The following is a 20,108-nucleotide window of genomic DNA, read 5'->3' on the forward strand; positions in this document are numbered from 1 at the left end:
GTCTATGATGTAAGAACACCATAATGTAGCTGAGAAGATGCATTCATTTTCCTACTTAGTTTATCTTCATTTGTGTAAGGATTAATAGTGGTCAGACTAACACAACATCCAGAGACAGGCTTTCTGGTATTAAACCCCATCTGCAATTCATACAACTGTTCAACATGAATTTATGTGAGCTCACAGGGCCATTTTTACCACTGCTACTGACATTTCAGATTTCCAAATATATTTCCCAATACACTGCTAAAATCAGTGCTTCCCTGGCTATCTTCAGAGTTGCATTTCTCCTTTAGTTTTATGAGGGGAGCAGCTGTTGCTCCTTAGATACTCTGAAGAATGCACTGAAAACAGGGGCATTCACTCTATGACACTGAATAAGAAATACCCAGGTTAAGGGGAAAAAATGCAAAAAAGCTTCACTGCAGTGCTCAGTGCTGACAATATAATTCAAAATCTGTCTTCTGTTGCCATTAACATAATGAAATTAAGATTAAAATTGAAACCTCTCAAAGACTGGATTGCTGGAAAGAGATATTAAGAATGACTACAGCAACATATTTATTTCTTTATTGTTATTATTTTAAAGTTCTTGCTCAATAGGTTCTGGCCATTGTCACAAAATACACAGGCCTGAAGAGCTGATATCAGAGCAGCTATAGGAGAGAGAAGTATGGCTGAATGACCAGCAAGGCTCTGACACACACAACACCCTACATTTAAGAATTCTCAGCTAGAGTTCTGCCATCTCAAGAGGATTTTAAGAGTAAAGTCAAAGAAATTTCAGATGTTTGAAAAATTACCATCCTTACTCACATGTATACTGACCCTGCAAATCTCAAGTGAGATTTCATGGACCAAAGGTCATGTAAATGCTAAGATTACCCACTGACTTACAAATGGATGGCTGATCTTCAGCTGAAGAATTAGAACATACCCACTGCAAGTCAATTAAAATACTACTGTTCAGTTAAAAGGTCTAATTATTAAAGGTCACCAGTAGTAAAGAACATTTTAGGTACAAAACACTGGAGGTTAAATGCTTCAAAGAAAGCTCACCTTTCAAACTCCCTTGTTTTGGTACATTCTTGGGCTCCTTTACTAATCACTATTAAGAAGTCCTGTGTTAAGACAAATGGCACACGCTCTCTTTTGTAACCAAATTTTTTCTTCTTGTGATCGAGGAAGTGCCCAAAGTCAATGTGAAACAGCTTGGAAAGACAGAAAGATATTTTAAGATTAATAATTCCTTTTTATGAATGAAGTCACAGTAAAATTGATCATTTAATTATAGTTCTGACAGATTTTTTTTTTTCCCAAAACAAACTCATACCAAAGTGAGAATGACCTTAGGGTATGATTTTAGAAAAACATCTCTTACTTGTCCATCATCTTTGACCATGATGTTGCTGTTGTGGCGGTCACCAATGCCCAGGATAAAGGTGGCAACACAGTAGCCAGCACAAGAACGTGTAAACAGGTCAATAGCTGCATCATACCTATTCAAACAAAAAAGGAGACACTCTCCTCAGATATTCTAATAACACAGAAGTGCACAGTTTTCTTTTGCAAAAGAGCTACCAGGCAAACAAGGAGAGGTAAAAAAACCAAAACCAAAACCAGATGGAAATAATTATGGACATAATCTCCCACTTGATGGACTTTAGTTCTCTTGAAGTTTCCATCAAAAAGTGTATGGCCAAGAAAAACAGGTGACAGGGAATCTCACATGTCTCCTTTGTTCTTGTCCTTGAGCCACTGGTGCAATGTATGGCTGTTGAACTGCAGTGCTCCTTTTAAGCCTCCTTTACACTGAATCTGCATGATGGTGTGAGAGCTCCTCACGACCTCGATGAGTCCCACACAGTCACCAATCGACAAACAACCATAAGGCAACATCCTGAAAGACAAAGGTTCACTGTTGGCTTTTTTTTTCTTCCGTTATAGAGAATGGTGGCAAGAGGTGGGAAAGGATGTATTTTTGCAGATTCCTGTATCTGGCTGTTCTTTAACACATGGGGAACTGTAACCACTCCGCAAACCATTCTGCAAACCAAAGGTTTAATTCTGCCACTTATTACAGCACTGGAGACAAAACTGTGACCCATGAGAGAGAACACAGACCAAAAGGTCCTTTTGTCTAGATAAGGAAATGAAAACTGGGGGTTTCTAGACAGTGCACAGACAGCTCCTTTGTTCCCACCTAAAAACATACCACACAGCAAACACAAACTGGAAGGTGTAACCTGTCTAGGATCAGTTTTCCAGAAGCAGAACAGTTTATCCTGAATGCCCTGAAGAAGCTGCTGCACCCACAGACTGACTGGAGGTATCTACTGAGTGGACTGAAGTGAAGATACCAGCTACAAAGAGTCACTGCTCAGCAGGGCTGAGGGTTTGGCACCTTGTTCAAAGCCAAACCTACAGACACAATCACTTGGCCACAGTGTGGCTACTCTGCCTTAGCTCTTGTATCCATTCCTTGTATACAGCTCACTCAGACCCACTTGAATGAGAATTAAGTATTTTTAAAATATGATCTTATGTTTACAAACTCCAGTAGTTTAGTTAACTGAAAAAATTAAATATTGCTCTAGCATGCACAAAAATGTCTATTTATAGCATTTCATTTATTATTCTTGGGAAAGCAGAAGCAATCTCTGGGAACAAACCAATGGTCAAACCATTAAGATCAGAATTACTTGGCAATGACCTCTAATGCTTACCGAAGATCAAGACCTTGATTTTGCCAGATGTTTTCCATAATTCGAATTATCTGAAGTGTCAGCATGTCCTGACGCAAGTCTGAAATAGTCAGATACATTAAATTTGCAAATTTTGTAACACCAAAACCTCTGGTTAGATCTTACTTTCCTTTTCCCCCAAAACTAAATGTCCAAATGATGTCTAAATACATTTAAAGGTAATGAAGTTTGCATAGTTTAGTGCAGGTTCTGTTCCCTCAGTAAAGAAAAGCAGGTTTTAAATAGTAAAAAATGAATATAAACTTGTGGTGGTGATCTTAAAAGCATACACTAAAACCAGGACAATGGGATCACAGTTTACACATCTGTAATATCTTGAAGACATTCACAAGTAAAAAGAATAAATATTAAATACCTTGACAGACTGAGCATTTTAGAACATATAAAATTTGTACTTGACTGAGATAAATATTTATTTGTCTATGCTTAGTTTTTCAGGAAAAGAAAATAGCTTTGCCCAGCTGATTTTTTAAAATCCATGTACTTTATAAGCTTATAAAAACACTAATTAAAAGATTAGGAAAATAAACAGTATGTAGTTTTTGAATTACACTTATCTTTCCTTACCATCTCCATTTTTAAATATTATCTCATTGTTCTGAAATAACAGTTCAGACATAATATCTGGGTTTTCCCAGTTCAACCACAGCGGCCTTTTTGCAGATGACATTATCCTGCACTCCTCAAGCCTAAAAGAGATAAGATTTCTATGAAATAGGCATGATTTGATTCTTATACCATGTTTCTCTAATACTGCTAAGTTCTCCCTGTTTTAGTTTGAACTAGCACCAATTTAAAAATGGAAAGATAACTGACAATCCACTATTTTCATTTTCAGACCCAAACTTAAATTAGTAAGTACTATGTTCATCATTTGCTAAGAACAACAGAAGAGTTGTGTTGTAAGGGAATATTGTAACTATTCCTTTGGCAATATGAGCTCCTGACAACTGGAAAAAGGACTGCAGTTCCTGCCACCTTAAAGGAACAACTAAAGGTCATGTTGTTCCCTGATTTGTTAAACCATCAGATTGGAAAGACTACTCTTTATGGATTACTCTGCTACAAATTCTGTTCAGTGCACTTCGAAGATACTGACATTTATTAAGTTAACAGTCAACCTCAACACTGTTATTATCACCATTACTAAACATTTACTTAAGGGATACAGTACCGAAGGTTTCCCAGTTGATGTGCAGGATTAAGAGGAGAGATAAAACCTTGCAAGGCATCCATAAAATCTGGCCGTCTCATTTGTTCAACAAGAAACTTCATCTGTACCTGATAAATAAACACATTCAGGTCTTGAGAACACTATTTACATGTAAATGAAGGCATCAGATTTTAGCTTTGGTTTTCAAGCATGGTTTTGCACAGTTCTGATGTAAGTACAGCTCAGCTACATGTTACACAAATTGAAACCTTTAGCTTTAGTTCTACTGCCTTGAGAGCTGGACAATGGCATTGCACAGAAAATACTGCAGCTCTCCAGAAAACATACCACCTACTGAAATTAGCATTAACACTTTCCTTGTTGATCAAATAGAACAGTTCTAAGTAATTCCTGTGACTCGACAACAGCAGTTTTGATGTAAGGACAGCTTTTGATACCTTCTGAGTCTCATCCTTTTTTTCCTGCTTGAGAATATCTGTGAGGTTAATCAACTTCTCCATGGCCTCCACCTGCCTGCTCAGGTGCTTCAGGTACATTCCACATGCTCGACAGTAGGACTCCAGAAGTAAACCAAACCTCTGACTGACAGTTTTGTTGTGCATTTCAGACCTACACAGGGAGGAAGAACATTTACACCTTAGAGACAAGACCACTTAGAGTTGCCAAAAATGAAGCTGTACTTGTGACATCTTCATACAGTCCTAAAATACATTCCCCCCCAAACAATTCCCTCCCTTATCCTTGATGACATCAAGGCAAGCAGAAAACTGAGAGCACAACAAAGATGCCTTGCTTCTATTTCTGGTCTGATTACACTAGCTTAGAACAGAATTTTTAGGTGACCTCTAGCTACAACCCAATATGCTGCAGACTGAGCTATCAAGCTCTAAAAGAAGCCTTTAATAAGGAAGTAAAAGTTTTTACTAGTCTTTCAAAGCTTTACCTTGTTGAATTGGGTGGCTTTCATTAGTTCTCATATATTTGTAAAGTTTTCTGGAAAAACTGATGGGGCATCAGGCAGCTAACAATATGGGAAGCTTTCAGCAGTCTCAGACTACCTTGTTTTTAGAATAAACCTCATTAGATTAAAAAAAGAAGTCTAAGTACTATTAAGTAGCTTTTGAAACTGCAAGGCATGATTTCTATCACCAAACTATGTATGCAAACTCTTAACCAATATAACCCAATCTTTATTTTAAGTGGTAATGTTTTTCTAAAAAAGGACATTTAGTATGTCAAACTTTTAGAACAACTAATTGTTTACAGGTAATAGGAAACCCACCACCACTTAACATGACAATAGACTTACTTTAAATGCCAAAAGAAGAAGTGTCCTATCCTTTGATTGGTCAGTGCCTTCTTGAGTAAAAATCTCACAAGCTGATTATCTAAATACTGCTCATATTTCAGAACCTAGTTAAGGATAAAAAGAAAATGTTAGAAAATCAGATGCAGTTATTATTTCTATGAACAATATACAGATTAAAGGCAGTTAAATAAAAGGCATCTATGTTTTATGTTATTTTTTCTGGAATGACTGATCTTGGTATTAATATTTGCATGTGTTAGGCTTTGAACAATATATGCCAACTGTGCACTGGCTGCCTCTATTTCAGGAACTTACCATCTGATGCTTGCTTTACTGTTACCAAATATTTTAGCCTCAACTTGCTCAAAATTTTGAGAAGATGCTTCTGCTCATCCTTTCCCATATGTTAGGACAGCTGAAATAGCTGCCTGTTCCAGTTGGTGGAACAGTTTTGTATCTCTGCAGAATTCTGACATTTAGTACCAACAAGCAAAACCACAGCACTACAGAAAAATTAACATTTCATCTCCTAAATAATCTGCAAAACAAAATCACTTTTGATGACCTCTTTTTCACAACAACTTAACTTTCGCTGTGTTTTAAACCCCTGTGATCACTGAATACACACAAGACAACAAACATGAACATGAACACAAGACAACAAACATGCCAAAATATGTTCAGTACCTGTACCAGCTGGATGAGGTACTGAGACAGTTTGTCATCTGTCAGGGACTTCTCCAGACAGCGAACTGCAAATGCTCGCACCATTGGATCTGGGTAATTGCAGTCCAGGAGCTCCATGGCCTGCTCAGGTTTGATTGAGGGCCAATCCTTCACCAAACAGTACATCTGTGGGCAACAAAGCCAAGCACGTCACACCTTTGCACTGGTCAGGGAGAAGCTGTAACACACAGCCATTAGAAGGCGTTGTCAGACACAAACTACATCTGAGTAGAAGCTGTTTACTTGCTGGTCCTCTCAATCAGCAATTTGGTATTAGTTGCCAGTTGACTTTGTTGTTTTATCCACTCAAAAAGAATGAAAACAAAACCTCACTTTTCACTGTAATTGACAAGTTGGCATCATAAGAGAAATTCAAGTAATGCCAGAAAGAGGAAATCTTAAGACCAGACTGAGCTAAAGAACAAGAACTATGAACCAGAGACAACTGTCAATCATAGTGGCAACTCCAACTATTCATTCAACGTATCATGCACACATGTTTTTAACTTCCAAAGTTTTCTTTAAAATAGCGTATTTTAAAGCTTCTTCAAAACCTAACACTTCTTCAGTGCTTTATGTTACCTGGGCCACCTCATCTCTAGAATTCCACTTGACAGACAAAAGTAATTTGGGTAGAATTTCTGGAGTATTCACGCAATAGTGTCTGCAAAAGAGGAAAAACTTGCATGTACAAAACAACACTTTTGCTTCGAGAGCCATCAACTACATCCCCACAGCCTTGCACCTTTTTCTTCCTTTCTCAGCAAGGTGCTGTCAGGATCCAACCATGCAGGTAAAACTGCAGTAATAAGGAAAATGGGAACTCATTCAACAACTTAATTTTCTCCACAGGATTATAACCAAACCACAGTGCAGAATGCTTTACAAAGCCTTGCCTAAAACACCAATTCCTCAGCATGGAAGAAAAGGGAGCAAAACTCACGACAAATTTGGAATTAATTGTGTTAAGTTTGATGATGCCAAGAAGGGTTTTCCTTTGGTTTGGTTTTTGATTTGCAGTACCTGTGTCTCCAGAGGAAGTCCTTCTCTTGCTCAGTGATTTCAGACAAAGGGTCTCGGGTACAAATGGCTCGCAGTTGCTCCTTGTCACTCTCTGTTAATTCACTATCCCGAGCTATTCTGTTACTCTGCAGAGACAGTGGCACATTAGCCCTCCACACAACTTCTTCTATTGCCAAACCACACACATGAAACACAGTATTTCAGCAGCACAGCAATCACTGCAGCCTATGTCATGCAGTACTATCTTGCTGTATCCACCTGTTATAACTGAGAACTTAAAATTTAGAAAGAAGATGGAAGACTAGGCCTTTGATCTCTACAACTGCTTTTAGTCACTGCTGGCACAAGAAGAGGTACATTTCAACTAAATCAGCTGTGTGGAGAAATAGCAGCAGTTGACATCTGATGAATGATACAATGCAGCACAAAGTGAGACTGGTCATTTCTGACCCCAGCTTGAGATTGCTGAAGGATGCTAAAAGAAGTAAAAAGGATTCAGAACTGAAAAGGCAGAACATGGGGGATGAAAATAGGTAAATAAGAGGTATAATGCTGTAGGAAAGCCTGAGTAATAGGAAGAGGGAAAATATTAAATCACAATTAGTGTAAGACATTCCCCAAAAAGCACAGAAAACAGAACTGCTACAAGCAGAAATTAACTACGTTGTCAGTGAAGTGAGTTTATCCTCTTCACCATTTTTTCTTTGTGCCAGATGAACAAAACAGTGAGGTAAGAGCACAGAAGCCCAGGTACGAGGCTGGGGAATGTTATTTACCAAGAAGACAACTGTCTTTAAGCATTTTTGAGAGCACTGCTCAGTCACAGCATAAGCAGCAGAAATGCTTCTCTATGATGGACATTCTGCTGAGCATCAGGAGAAATCCAACGCCCACAACCTGTTGTTCAGGATACACTGGGACAGGACTGCTATAAATACCCCCAGCATTCCCACTCTGGAAGCTCCTGCCACCTCCACACTCTCCAGCACAGCCAAACTCCCACCACAGGGCTCTTCTTCACACAGACCACTGAGCTCTCTTGGGCAAACCCAAGGCTTTGAACCAGCCTCCAGAAGAAAATGTAAAACATACCAACCAATTTCACAGCCTTGGCTTTAAATAAAGAGCATTTTTAGCTTTATTGCTTTTCTGTTTTTACTTCTTTTCATCATCCAAAAATGTGCTTTGAAGAAAGCTCCAAACCTCACCAAGTTCTGTCTATGGAAAAAGTGAAATAAAGGACTACACCCATGTGCATGGCCATCAATTCCCTTGAAATTCCCTGTGCTTGTGGTCATAACTAGCCCAAACAACAGATAGGAAAGAGTTCTAAGCACCTTTGGGTTACACAGGAAGCCTAACTATAAACATGAAGATGCAACAAAGAAAACAAAAGCATCATTGAAGGAGAATTGCAACTTTTGAAAAATTAAACTAAGTAATTTAACACCCAAATAGTAATACAAAAATGTCAAAATCACAGTAAAACATTTTATCTTTGAAGTGTTTTGGTTGGTCAGTGAAGCATTAGGTCGCTTTACTGGTAATATAAAGAAAGGAGAGTATATTGCCCATTTTACCAAACACACAACAAAAATTTGGTTTTTTGATTTTACAGTAAATGAGGATGTAAAAAAAGAGGTTTTGTGACTGACACATTGAGTAAAACAAAGTAGTAAAAATACTTTCATATTTGAATAGCTAATCCAGGAGGGGGAGTTTGCCTTACCTGCCCTGCATAGCTGTAGTTGAATCCCAGTTCCCGTGAAATTGTCCAATTTGCATGTTCTTCAATCACTGTCATATCTGGAAACTTTACAGGGTTGCTAAACCAATCAAATTCCAGCTCTAAGCATGGAGTTTCCTAAGTCAAGGGAATTCAAATTACTTTTTCTGCTGAATGATAGCAACCAGAATACAGCATATTTTGAAAATGTACTCTTAAGGGGGAAGCTGGCATGCAAATACCTTATTTGGATTTGATCCAGTAACACCAATAGGATTCAACAAATCCTCCAGCCCATGAGGTACTGCCCAAAGATTCAAAGCCATTTTCCCAGATACCAGAGTGTCTGTGTAATCGAACATGTTTATATTTCCCCAAGCCAACGGACAATGCTCCTTTAAAGAGATTAAAATATGATTTTTTTTCAGTGTCATCTATGGATTAGTGCAGACCAAGCCAGGAGAAATAACATTTTCACCTCAGATCAAATTGTTACATTCCCAGATTAGCAGAAAGCAAGTTGTGGAAGCTGTACCATGTTTTTCTATGAATGCCTGTCATGGCAGTTCTTTAACAAAATTATACTAATAGAATTGTAAACACATGCACATATCTTCCTCACACCAGAGTAAGTCAGGATGATGGAGAAAGTCTTTCTGACAAAGAGATTTTTTACCAAGTCCTGTAGTCACAGAACAAGGGGCAGCAGTTTTAAACCTGAGGCCCGTAGTTTTAGATTGGACAAAATAAATATGTTTTTTTATGATAAGGGTAGTCAAGGCTCTGGCACAGGACGCCCAGAGAAGCTGTGGCTCCCCCATTCCTGGAAGTGTTCAAGGCCAGGCTGGATGGGGCTTGGAACAACCTGGGCTAGTGGAAGAGAGGTGGAACTGGATGATCTTTAGGGACCCCTTCTAACCCGAATCATTCTGTAGGGTTCACAGACCTGCACCTAGACAAACACCCTATATGTTACCTGTGACACACACTCAAACCCACAATGTAATGATGCTGCTGGCTAAAAATTAAATGTTGCATGTAGATTCTTAAAAATTACTATTTGATATTTTGCATTAATTTTTTTTTACTTGAAAATTCGACTCCAAAGGTACAAATATTGCCCTTTAAAAATAAATAGGTTAGTAACACGGGTTTTGAAAATTAATTTTAAAAGCACTTCCACCTCAAAACACTAACACTAGTCTTCATGTATGCACTGCAGCATTGGCAGGATTTACAGTGCTGAACTGATACGATTTTTTTTGTATTGTTTAATTTCCAAACACGAAAAAATACCCACAAGAAAAGAAACACCCCTATTTTAATCAGATTCAAATCAAACATTGCACTAAAACTCATTGTCAGGACAGCATTTCCCAAATATCTTCCCAAACTTGATTTAAGTAGCTTTGGCTGATTAGTGCAATAAACCCATGAGGTATTTTACCTCCTTAGCACCCTTCCGGCCTTTAACAGAGCAGATGGAGAGGCAGAGCCGAGCAGCACGTGGGAGATCAGGAATGTACATGTCATACAACAGCCATTCATTCCATCTGCAGGATTCAAAAGGCACAATTAAACCAGGTTAAAGGAGACATCATTCACTCATCCAGAAGGCATTTGCTATATTCCTAAACTGTGTATTTGCATACAGAGCACACATTCTTATTGGAAAAGGGTCCCCATGTATGCATTTGACCACATTTACTGCTTTTGGGAATGGAAACTTGCTCAACAGCCTTCTAGCCCCAACACTTTCTGAAAAGCCATGGTAGGTTCACTTCCTGCAACCCAGAGATAATGGATTTGCATATATGCTACAATGATGTAAGGTTTAGCTTATGAAACAGTTTTCCTTTCAGGGGGAAAAAGGCAACTGGGGAAAAGAGCTTTCAAAACCTACTAAACTTGAACTGTTTGAATATAAAAAGATATCTGCAAGATGGGGATAGGAATATTGCTTTGGATTTCCATATTCTAAGTCAAATATTTTTCTATTTACTATAGTAATAATAGCACAGATTGGTTCTACAGGAATAGTTTGATTTTGTTTTCATGAATTTCTCTAAGCAGAATTTAGCTCTCAGTACATAGAACTGTGCTTTTGAAGAGAAACTTCTGATCCAGTTTCTTCCCCTAAGCGGATTGTCATACAGAATTTTCTCAGTTGAAAGAGACAGCAGCTTCCAAGGACAGCATTAATTTTTCAATGTATCTGTAGCTACTGAAAGCAATTTTACAAAGAAATAACTGTGAAAGCCCTTCTCTAAGAATAAAGAAATTGGCAGATAAACTTTAATCACTTTTCATATGTTCATTTCATATAATACAGATCTGTGTGACCATATCCATGATTTCAAGCTGTAACCTTCACCACCTTTCCAAGATTTTCTCTAAAATAATTTAAACTATCAGTTCAAGTACAGCAGTATTCAGGGCAGCTCAGGAGAAGAGCCTATTTTACACCAACTATGTATGTTATTTGTCCTTTAATTATAAAACCTAATCATATTCATAGAAAATGTCCAGAAAAAAATAAGAGTTTCAAAAATTATTATTAAAGACATGAAGTCAGAAAATGCAAGCAAAGAATTACTTCTGCACACATACTTTGCATCTAATCTTAGCAGGTGCTGAAATTTCACACCTCTTCATTAGTTAAAGTTATGAGAACAGGTGGCTAAAAGATGTCCCTGCTGTTTATATATGCTCATATAAAACTCCTTTTTGCACTTTTAAGTTCAGGTGATTTATTATTTCCAGGTAATACTGATGGTTTGTCAAACATCCTGAAAATATCTTCTGTACTATACTATTACGTGCAAGACAAAATGCTTGTGTTTGAATTAAATTAATTATATTTTTATATATAGGGTTATGCAATATACTTTTACAAAACTTAAAGGTAAAGATTCTCAGCAAGGAGCTCTACCTAAGTAATGGCTAAGTTGAGACTTTACTCCTTCAGTGCTATCATTTATGATGCTCTGAAAGTCAGGTTTTCTACAGTCACTCAGGTACTCATCTTACCTGGGATTAGAACAAGGTACCCTCTGAGTATTCACATTGTCACACAAAGGCTCCCCTCCATGGTAAATACCTGTCCTAACATAGATCTGAAAACAACATCCATATTAGTCTTTGAAATGTTACTATAAACAAATTTTTTCATTGCAGTCAACACATGCCATGATTACAACACATTATCCTTTCGTTTTCATCAAGTGAAAAACAAAATCAAAACTGAAAACCAAACAGCCCCACCACTCCCCAAATTAATTCATCCTCTGTTGGGTGGGAAACACAGTTTATAAGCATATCCTTCTAGAAAAAGAGTTTTGGTCTTTCTCCTCATTAATTGCAAAACTAGTTCTTAAAAAATACTGCAACAAACTTGAAATGAACGCAAAAAAACACCCCTGGAATTTATTCTCAATTCTTCTTGTGCCAAGGTATTGTGAAAGGAATTCCAAGGAAAGACAGTCAGGGTTGTAGATGTCTTCGGTGGAATTGAACCCTACACCTTTTCCCCCCTATCACCCCACACCTTTATTTTCATAAACAGAGATAGCATCCCCTCACCAAAAGCACTCTCAGTTACTATAATACATTCTTAAACATAATTACTTAGAAGACAGATAACACCATGGGTTTTCTTTTTCTATCCATTAAATACTCTGCTGAAGTGCTATGCAAACTGAGTCCTACTCCTAGTAGGCAGAATATTAAGCTAATTACCACAACTGACACTTTTTAAGCAGTATAGAAAAGTTTCCAGATGCTAAAACATGGGTGTTTTCTTTAGAATTAAACACTCCAATTTCAGTAAAAGAGTGGCATCATTTTCTACCGTGTTAAATAACAATTCCAACGTCAAAACAGAACACTCAGGAGGGAAACCACGAGCTGCTGAAAAGCCATACCTTGTCTATGTCTCTAATGTTCACATTTACATAGGTTGCACAGAGGATCCTTATTCTGAGAGCACTGTTGATAGTCCAGAGGGATTTGGTGGTGGCCTCTCCGTTCATGTAGGGCGTGGCCGTGGAGATGCGCCTGGAGTAGGATGGCATGGTGAAGGTGTCCAGGGGCAGCTGCGTGTACAGGCTCTCCTTGGCCATCAGCATCAGGTTGGGCATGCGGCCAAGCATGATGCAGCTCCTTATGTACTGCAAGGAAACAAGCAAGGTGCTGTCTTTGCAAAGCCTACACTCTTGCTGATGGAAACCTAAAGGTACTTGGGGAGATTGAAAAATGAAAGAGCTTATCGTGTCCTGTGTGCACACCCTGTACATCATCCAGGAGTCTGAACATGTTGGGTAGGGTCACACAGCCACATCTCATGGTTTTGAGATGTGGACAGTTACAAGAATGGAAGGCTGAACTGGAGAGAGAGATGGGAGCTGAAAAAAACACCAGCCAGGTTTCTTGGAGAGCTCCTTAGCCCCGGCACAGCACAGCACAGAGTAGATGGATTTGAGCTGCTCCTGGAAGCAATTGAGCTGTTTTGAAACAGCAAGGGCTGTAGCAGCCTGCAGTGCAGCACGGGACTGCCAGCCCCAAGCACAAGGTAAGCAGCAGACACACTCATTTTTGGTTTAGCTGTACTCATTACCTTATGCTCAGCACTGATCCTGACACACTTCACCTGTCCATTCAGGTCTGAGTACTGAGAACATTTAGTCTGGCAACACTACCACAAAACACAGTGTGTTAGGACAGGTCCAGCCTGGAGTTAATGAGCAAGCTCTGCTGGGGCACAGCAAAGGCAGACCAGATGCTTCTGAAGAAACCACGCTAGATCAAATAGGTCTGGTGTTTGATCTTCAGATGACTGCAAAATTATTCATGTATGTCTGCACTTGTTCCCCAGCTCCCAGAGTATAGAGATACTTTTCCTATTATTCAGGATCCCTCCTTCTCTCCTCCACTGCTCTGAAGATCAGACTGTCAACCATTTTAGCCGAAGGAATGGGAGCAGTTTATTTCAACAATACATTCCTCCAAGAGGAAGCAGCAGCAGCCTGTCAGGAAATCTACAGGGTAATGTTGTTGTCTGCTCCAGAGAAGGCTGCTCAGATGCTCTTCTGTCCCACGTTCTGTCTCACACTCCCAGCACTAACAAACCCAGGCAGTGAAGGGCAGGCAGACACAAGGAAGGCTCAGCAATGATTTCTGTAGTGCTGGAAATCTACCTTTTTTATCTTATTAAAGTAACAGTAAAGCTGTAACAGGAAAATAGTTTTCTCTTTTACCACCCCTTTAGGACAGGATTTACAGGAGTAATGGTTGTTTCATAATTTACAATCTGATCAAATTTCCTGTTTTATTACATCAGCACCCTTCAAATATAGCTCATCTTTTGCCATCAGAAGTCTAGGATATTTCTGAAAGTACTTACCTCTGATTTAGCACTAACATTAGAGGAAAATATTCAAATAAGAAAAATTACACGAGTGATACAAATTCTAGTTCAAACTACCTTTTCTCCCCTCTCTCCCTCCTGAAGCACATGGATTAGCCAATTTGTACACACATACGTCACTTCCTATATTTTGGATTAATTTCATGAAAAAGCCAGACCTAATACTGACCATTTTTCTCCCCACAAGTCTGGATTATTTTGGTGTAGTTCAAAATAAATCTTTTATGTTACTCACCTTATACTGGCTCAGTGGACATTTTTCTAGCAAGTATTCATCACAGCCACAGACTTTTAAAATATATTTGCCCTGGTACTCCAAGACACAAAGTTTCAGTTGTTCAGATGACAGCAACATACTTCGAGTTTTCTTCCTAATTGCTTCAGCAATAACTTGCTCAGGCACACAGTCATGATTGATTTTTAGGGTGTATTTCTGCTTATCATTGTTTGGTGAGACTATTACCCAAATCACCACTATAATTTGCCCTGGAATAAATGTAAAATAATGTCAGGACTATAATTTTCAATGCAGTTTTCAAATAAAAAGCACAAACTCAAAATAACCCCCAAACCAAACAACTCCCACATCTCCCCAACAAGAGATTTGCTTTTAGTATTAAAAGAAGATGTAAACAAAATTCACTGCCTAAACTGAGAGAGAGTTTATAATTTCTGCATGGAACTAAATGCATTAAGTTTATTTTTGACTAGTGGAAATTCAAACTTTTAGCCCTGAGGTTAAAAATATTTTTATTAACTGAATACTACTGACTATTTGGCCTTCAAGAAAACAGCAGTAACTCTTTCATATTTGAGGACTGCAAGGTAATTCAGTGATTCAGCATCATTTAATTCCAGATATCTGAACGCCATGGAAAGCTGCAAAGCCAACAAGCTGTTCCCATCCACTAAAAAAGTCACCTCTATTTACTAGGTTATATTTAAAGATTCAGTTTTAGAATAGCACAATTTTAAATATCCTTTTGAATGTAGAGTCCACCAAGAAAATTATTCTGAAGAACTTAAGGTGCAAGATATTGCTGGAGTGTACTAAACACAGCACATAAACCAGTGATCTGCCTAAGTCAACAGCTGTACTCCGATTTTAAACACTGAAAATATATTCTGTTTCTGCTGAAAATATTGCCCTTACCTTTGTCTAGCTTGTTGTAGATGTGTTTGGGGAGCTCAGCTGAGGACTCTACATTTGGAGGATAGACATACAGTGCTCTGCTGTGTGGGGCATTGGCATCTCGCAGATCCACGGCTTCTTTACAGACATTGAGAATGTTTCTTCTGAAGTCTTGTACTTCTGGATCCTTGACCATGTCAAACTCACAGACAGGCATGCCAATAGCAAAACCTACAGCATTGGAGAACCATGAGGATATAATTGTAACTGACAAGTAGAGCTAAAAATTTCTTCAATCAGTCACAAAAAAAGCCAACTTAAAGCAAAAGACAGCCTAAATTATGTGCCAGCTTCTACATGCATACATAATTGTTCTGGATCATTCAAGAACTACAGCTCTAAAGTTAAGTGCACTCAGCAGACACAGAAAAGGTTAGAAAACAGGTGTACATTCCCTGAAGATCCTGGAAGCCTTAAATCACTGCTCTCACAGCCAACATTCCTCCTGGAGGAAAAGGACCAAGACTCAATTTCCTTTGAGGTCAGCACAGAGTTTCCTAAGGGGACCAGAGGAGCTGTGAAATCTGATTTTTTTCTCAAATCCTGGCAGGATTATTGGTAACTATTAGGACCACAATAAACTTTGCTTACAACTGAATGACAGCCATTAATTTTTTTTTAAATGACCTACATTATTTAAGAACTGCAAAGAGCACACCAAGAGACACTGAACTTAAGCTCTTTGACACAGATTCATATAATAACAGTGCATTTCTTTCAGGTCTTCAGTCTTAGATGTAATTCCATTTACTTTAATGAGATTACTTGGATAAATCATCATTTATGCATGAGTGTTCAAATGGAAACTTTCAATTGTCGTGTTGCATGGTTACCTAACCACTGCTCTCCTCAAGTCCTGAACATGTTGAGCTTTACAAAACAGAAGTAATTTACTTATTATGCATTCGTCACAATTAAATCATTTAACAATTAGCAGTACCTCAGAACAAGTATTTCCAGTTGACAAGTCTCTGCCACTGCAGTACACATTTGTTAGCAATGAAACAGGATTGGGTATGCTTGTACTGCCCCAATTTAATACTTAACCAAGATGTTGGAACAAATGCCAGATTCCCTGTGCTTCCTCAATGGGTCATGGAAAATCATAAGCTACTCCAGAGATGATTCAAAACATCACAATTGCCTTGCCTTCTCATCTCCAGCCTCAGGTGTTTTTTTCCCTCCTCTCCCTATGCTCTTTTGTCAGAAGGGGGAAGAGGAATGGTGAAAAAACCACATTTCTGAAATTTGACTTTCTAAGCAAGCTAGAGAAGTATTAAAGTCTGTGTCCACAAGAGCGGTTTAAGATTTGTATTTAAAACTAGAATTTACAATTCTGTAAACACCAAAATAAATTATAACTGATTTCCCAAATAATAGGACAGGCATTGCTCAGTAATAATATGAAATCCTGCTAATAAAAGATGAGCAGAAAGATACCCTCTAACCCCAAGGCAACTACAAATATGCTTTACAAAGCCAAGGTGAGCGAAAAAGATCAGAAAAAAGACTTTTAACTGACTGATTATAAATATTGGCTTTACTATGATCAGCATCTTTGGACATTTGATGCAACAATTGGCAGTTATGAAACACGACAGATACAGGTGACAAACACGATCCATTTAATTTCTTATATTTTGGAGAGGATAATCAGTTAAACAGATTATGTTTAAAAAAAATATATAATCTTACCTATTTCTCTATTAAGAATCTTTTCTTCTCTGTTACCTACTGGTTCAATAACTTTTAGGAAAGGCTGAAACAGTCGCAGGTCACAAAGTCTCCGTGTTTCATCGAAAAACTCTTCTCTCTCTGCTTCTTGTGTAACACTTACAAAAATGTAAGAAGACTCATCTTGAAGGAGCTGATAGAGAGGGTACTTCCTTGCTTCTTTAAAGAGTTCATGTTTAATAGTCAGTAAGGTGGCCTCACGGAGGCATTCTAGAGTCACTATCATTCCATTTGGGAGGAGACACTCCACCAGGATCCTGGGGGGCATCAAGTGGATGCCCCATAGTTCACCAGATGATGGCCGTGGAGGCATTTTTAACTCTTGGGATAACTTTGTACTTCAAGCTTTTCAAGCAGTGGTTTGTATGTGTAAATCTGAGTGAAAATCAGAAATTTAAATGTTAAAATTTACAATATAGGCATCACCAGGAATTTCAGATAAAATGGCTCAAATGCCACTTGTAATTGCAGATGACTATTCGTGGCTATATTTTACATTCATAAAAAGACTTGATAAAACTAAGCCTAAGAACTTGTATTTGAACCTAAATATCTAGTCAAACAAAACATTTAATAGAATCACATTAGTTTGGAAAAATGCTAGTATACATATAGTCTTAAAAAAAAGGTTTATTTTTTTTATCTGAGCTTTTAATTCATGAATAAAACTCTTCAATAGTGGAGGGGGGTGAAAATATCTAATACTCAAATTATTACAGAAATTTTTAACCAAATCGCAAGACAAGCTCTCTGCAGTTTTAATTTGGAAAGTGAAGCATTTATTATCATTTGGATGATACAAACCATCAGCTCTTTTAAGTTTAGCTAAACTAACTAATCTTCCACACTTAGTTTTTTTCCTCATTACAAACTTCTAAAGTATTCAAACAACCCGTACATAATAGTTGTAAGCATTTACTAAAAGCTCTAAACTTCATTTTAAGAATCCATGTACACACAAGGCTTGGCCATAGCTGTTTCAGATCAGCAGAAGCTACTCACACCAATAACAAACCCTTTTTTCCATGAATGAGACAGAAGAACTGAGCCCTACTAACACTTTGTAGTTGGGCTTGTTTAATTTAGTGCCAATGCCCAGTTCCAGTTCCCTTTGGCAGCTGCATGAATGTCTCTGCCAAGGCAAAGGAAAGGAGGGGAACACGTGTGACCTTCTATCTGTGCTGCTCAGGCCATCTTAGAGCAGAGGAAAGGAGTATGAGAAAGACAGAAAATGAGAATGGGCCAGAGTATGAGAAAACCAGAATCTGGATAGAGCAGAGATGTTCTATAGCCCAGTGGGTGAGGGGAGATGCCAAAAAGAGAGCAGAACTAGCCAGCAGGCATGCAGTGATACTTCACCAATAAACACTCCTGATCTCTACCTATTTTTAATTTCCTTAACCAGAAGCAATATTTGTGTACTTGCAAAAGAAATCCACTGTGTTCAGAATGTTTTCACATACAAACTGTTCGCATCCCGTGACAAGACCGAAGAACACTTCCTGTTACGAAATATTTGGTCTTTACTGGAATCCTGATACTTTCACACAGTACCCTGGATTTTTCTGTAATGAAATGAAGTTGCTGATCTGTGCATTCATTGCTCTTAATTTTGGAGAGCTCCATCACAGAATCATAGAATGTTAAGGGTTGGAAGGGACCCTAAAGCCCATTTCATTCCAACTCCCCTGCCATGGGCAGGGACACTTTCCACTAGCCCAGGTTGCTCCAAGCCCAGTCCAACCTGGCCTTGAACAATTCCAGGGATGGGGCAGGCACAGCTTCTCTGAGCAGCCTGTGCCAGGGCCTCCCCACCCTCATAGTCAAGAATTTCTTCCTAACATCTACCTAGCCTAAATTTACCCTCATTTAGTTTGTACCCTTTACTTCTTATCCTATCACTACAGTCACAAGCCCTCTTAGGACTGTCCCTGTATCTCAGTTTTCTTAACAACAGAAAGGAAGGGAAACCCACAAGCCAACAGCTTCACATCTCTTCTGTTGGATCTGTTGGATCAACTTGCTGAAAGCTCTCACTGTGGAAAAGCAATGGTTGCAATGCTTGCCCTTTGCTCAGCAAATTTGAAAAATACGTTTTTATATAAAAATAGATTTATTTATATATTAAATTATGTACATACAAAATTCATATATAACATTTAATATATAAGTAAAAGAAAAAATGTGATCCTCCCTGCTACATTAGCATTTCTTTTCTAAAAATTTTCTTCCAAGTACATCCAGTACCTGCTCTTGCCACACTTTAGTTCTTACAAAGAAACATTAGAATGAAAATGATGTTTTCCCAAATCCACTGCTTCCTAAGCAACTCTGAGTAGCAATAGGGTTGTCTTTTTTAATCCCTCCTTTGTAGCTGTAGTTTGGGCTTTTAAAAATATCCACGAAAGTACTGAAGTGCCACTGCAGATTTAGAAAAATGCTTTTCCACTACCACCTCATGCATATTTAGAAACGTTTTGCAACTGACTTCTTTTTAAGAAAGGGCTTAAAGAAGCTGTTTTATTTCTCTCATCATGGTAATAGCCTCAGCGAGCGGATGCTGAAATGGAAAGCTCTCAGCACACACAGTGTATTTACAGAGACAAGCTTGGGAAGCTTACCAATTACAAAACATTACCAGTGAACCCAAATAACACCATTCAGAGTAACTTGGAGGGTTCCAAACCACTGACTATCCTCAGCTCACAGATAAAACGAAATACACAAGTTAAATGGCATCTTTTTGATCAGGCAAAGCATTTATGAGGTTCCCTCTCCATTTCACTGAATCACATGCCTATTTACATTTCTGAACTGCAAACACAGGCAGAAGCACATCACTATTATGGCACAAACCAGCACAAAGCCCCCAAACAAACAAGAATATGCTGTCATATGAGCTTTCCTGTCCACACACACACAATGATAGTACAGATGGACCGCAACCAAATTAAATATTCACAACACAGACTGAGTTTATACCAGCAGCCTTTTAATTTCAGTTCCACCATCCTGCTGAGGCTCTTCTGAACCA

The 20,108-nt window shown here is 38.3% G+C and overlaps 1 protein-coding gene across 3 annotated transcripts in view; it reads right to left on the minus strand.

Annotated features, from left to right (window-relative positions):
* Window positions 1–20,108, minus strand: part of PIK3CA (phosphatidylinositol-4,5-bisphosphate 3-kinase catalytic subunit alpha) — a 42,349-nt gene that overhangs the window by 8,025 nt on the left and 14,216 nt on the right. For all 3 annotated transcript variants that reach the window (XM_088170989.1, XM_014871526.2, XM_088170990.1), the window contains exons 2-20: window positions 17,036–17,449; window positions 15,302–15,511; window positions 14,384–14,634; window positions 12,647–12,892; window positions 11,754–11,839; window positions 10,171–10,276; window positions 8,966–9,118; window positions 8,727–8,861; window positions 6,998–7,122; window positions 6,557–6,638; window positions 5,936–6,100; window positions 5,249–5,352; window positions 4,377–4,548; window positions 3,940–4,046; window positions 3,333–3,454; window positions 2,727–2,805; window positions 1,730–1,900; window positions 1,382–1,499; window positions 1,060–1,211 (exon numbers count right to left, since the gene is read on the minus strand). In XM_088170989.1, the coding sequence (XP_088027115.1) occupies window positions 1,060–1,211; window positions 1,382–1,499; window positions 1,730–1,900; window positions 2,727–2,805; window positions 3,333–3,454; window positions 3,940–4,046; window positions 4,377–4,548; window positions 5,249–5,352; window positions 5,936–6,100; window positions 6,557–6,638; window positions 6,998–7,122; window positions 8,727–8,861; window positions 8,966–9,118; window positions 10,171–10,276; window positions 11,754–11,839; window positions 12,647–12,892; window positions 14,384–14,634; window positions 15,302–15,511; window positions 17,036–17,387 (2,936 nt within the window). In that variant the 5' untranslated portion in view covers window positions 17,388–17,449. The remainder of the gene's footprint in view (window positions 1–1,059; window positions 1,212–1,381; window positions 1,500–1,729; window positions 1,901–2,726; window positions 2,806–3,332; window positions 3,455–3,939; window positions 4,047–4,376; window positions 4,549–5,248; window positions 5,353–5,935; window positions 6,101–6,556; window positions 6,639–6,997; window positions 7,123–8,726; window positions 8,862–8,965; window positions 9,119–10,170; window positions 10,277–11,753; window positions 11,840–12,646; window positions 12,893–14,383; window positions 14,635–15,301; window positions 15,512–17,035; window positions 17,450–20,108) is intronic.

This window comes from Sturnus vulgaris, chromosome 10 (assembly GCF_052056855.1).
Source record: "Sturnus vulgaris isolate bStuVul1 chromosome 10, bStuVul1.hap1, whole genome shotgun sequence".
In the NCBI taxonomy this organism is placed as follows: domain Eukaryota; kingdom Metazoa; phylum Chordata; class Aves; order Passeriformes; family Sturnidae; genus Sturnus; species Sturnus vulgaris.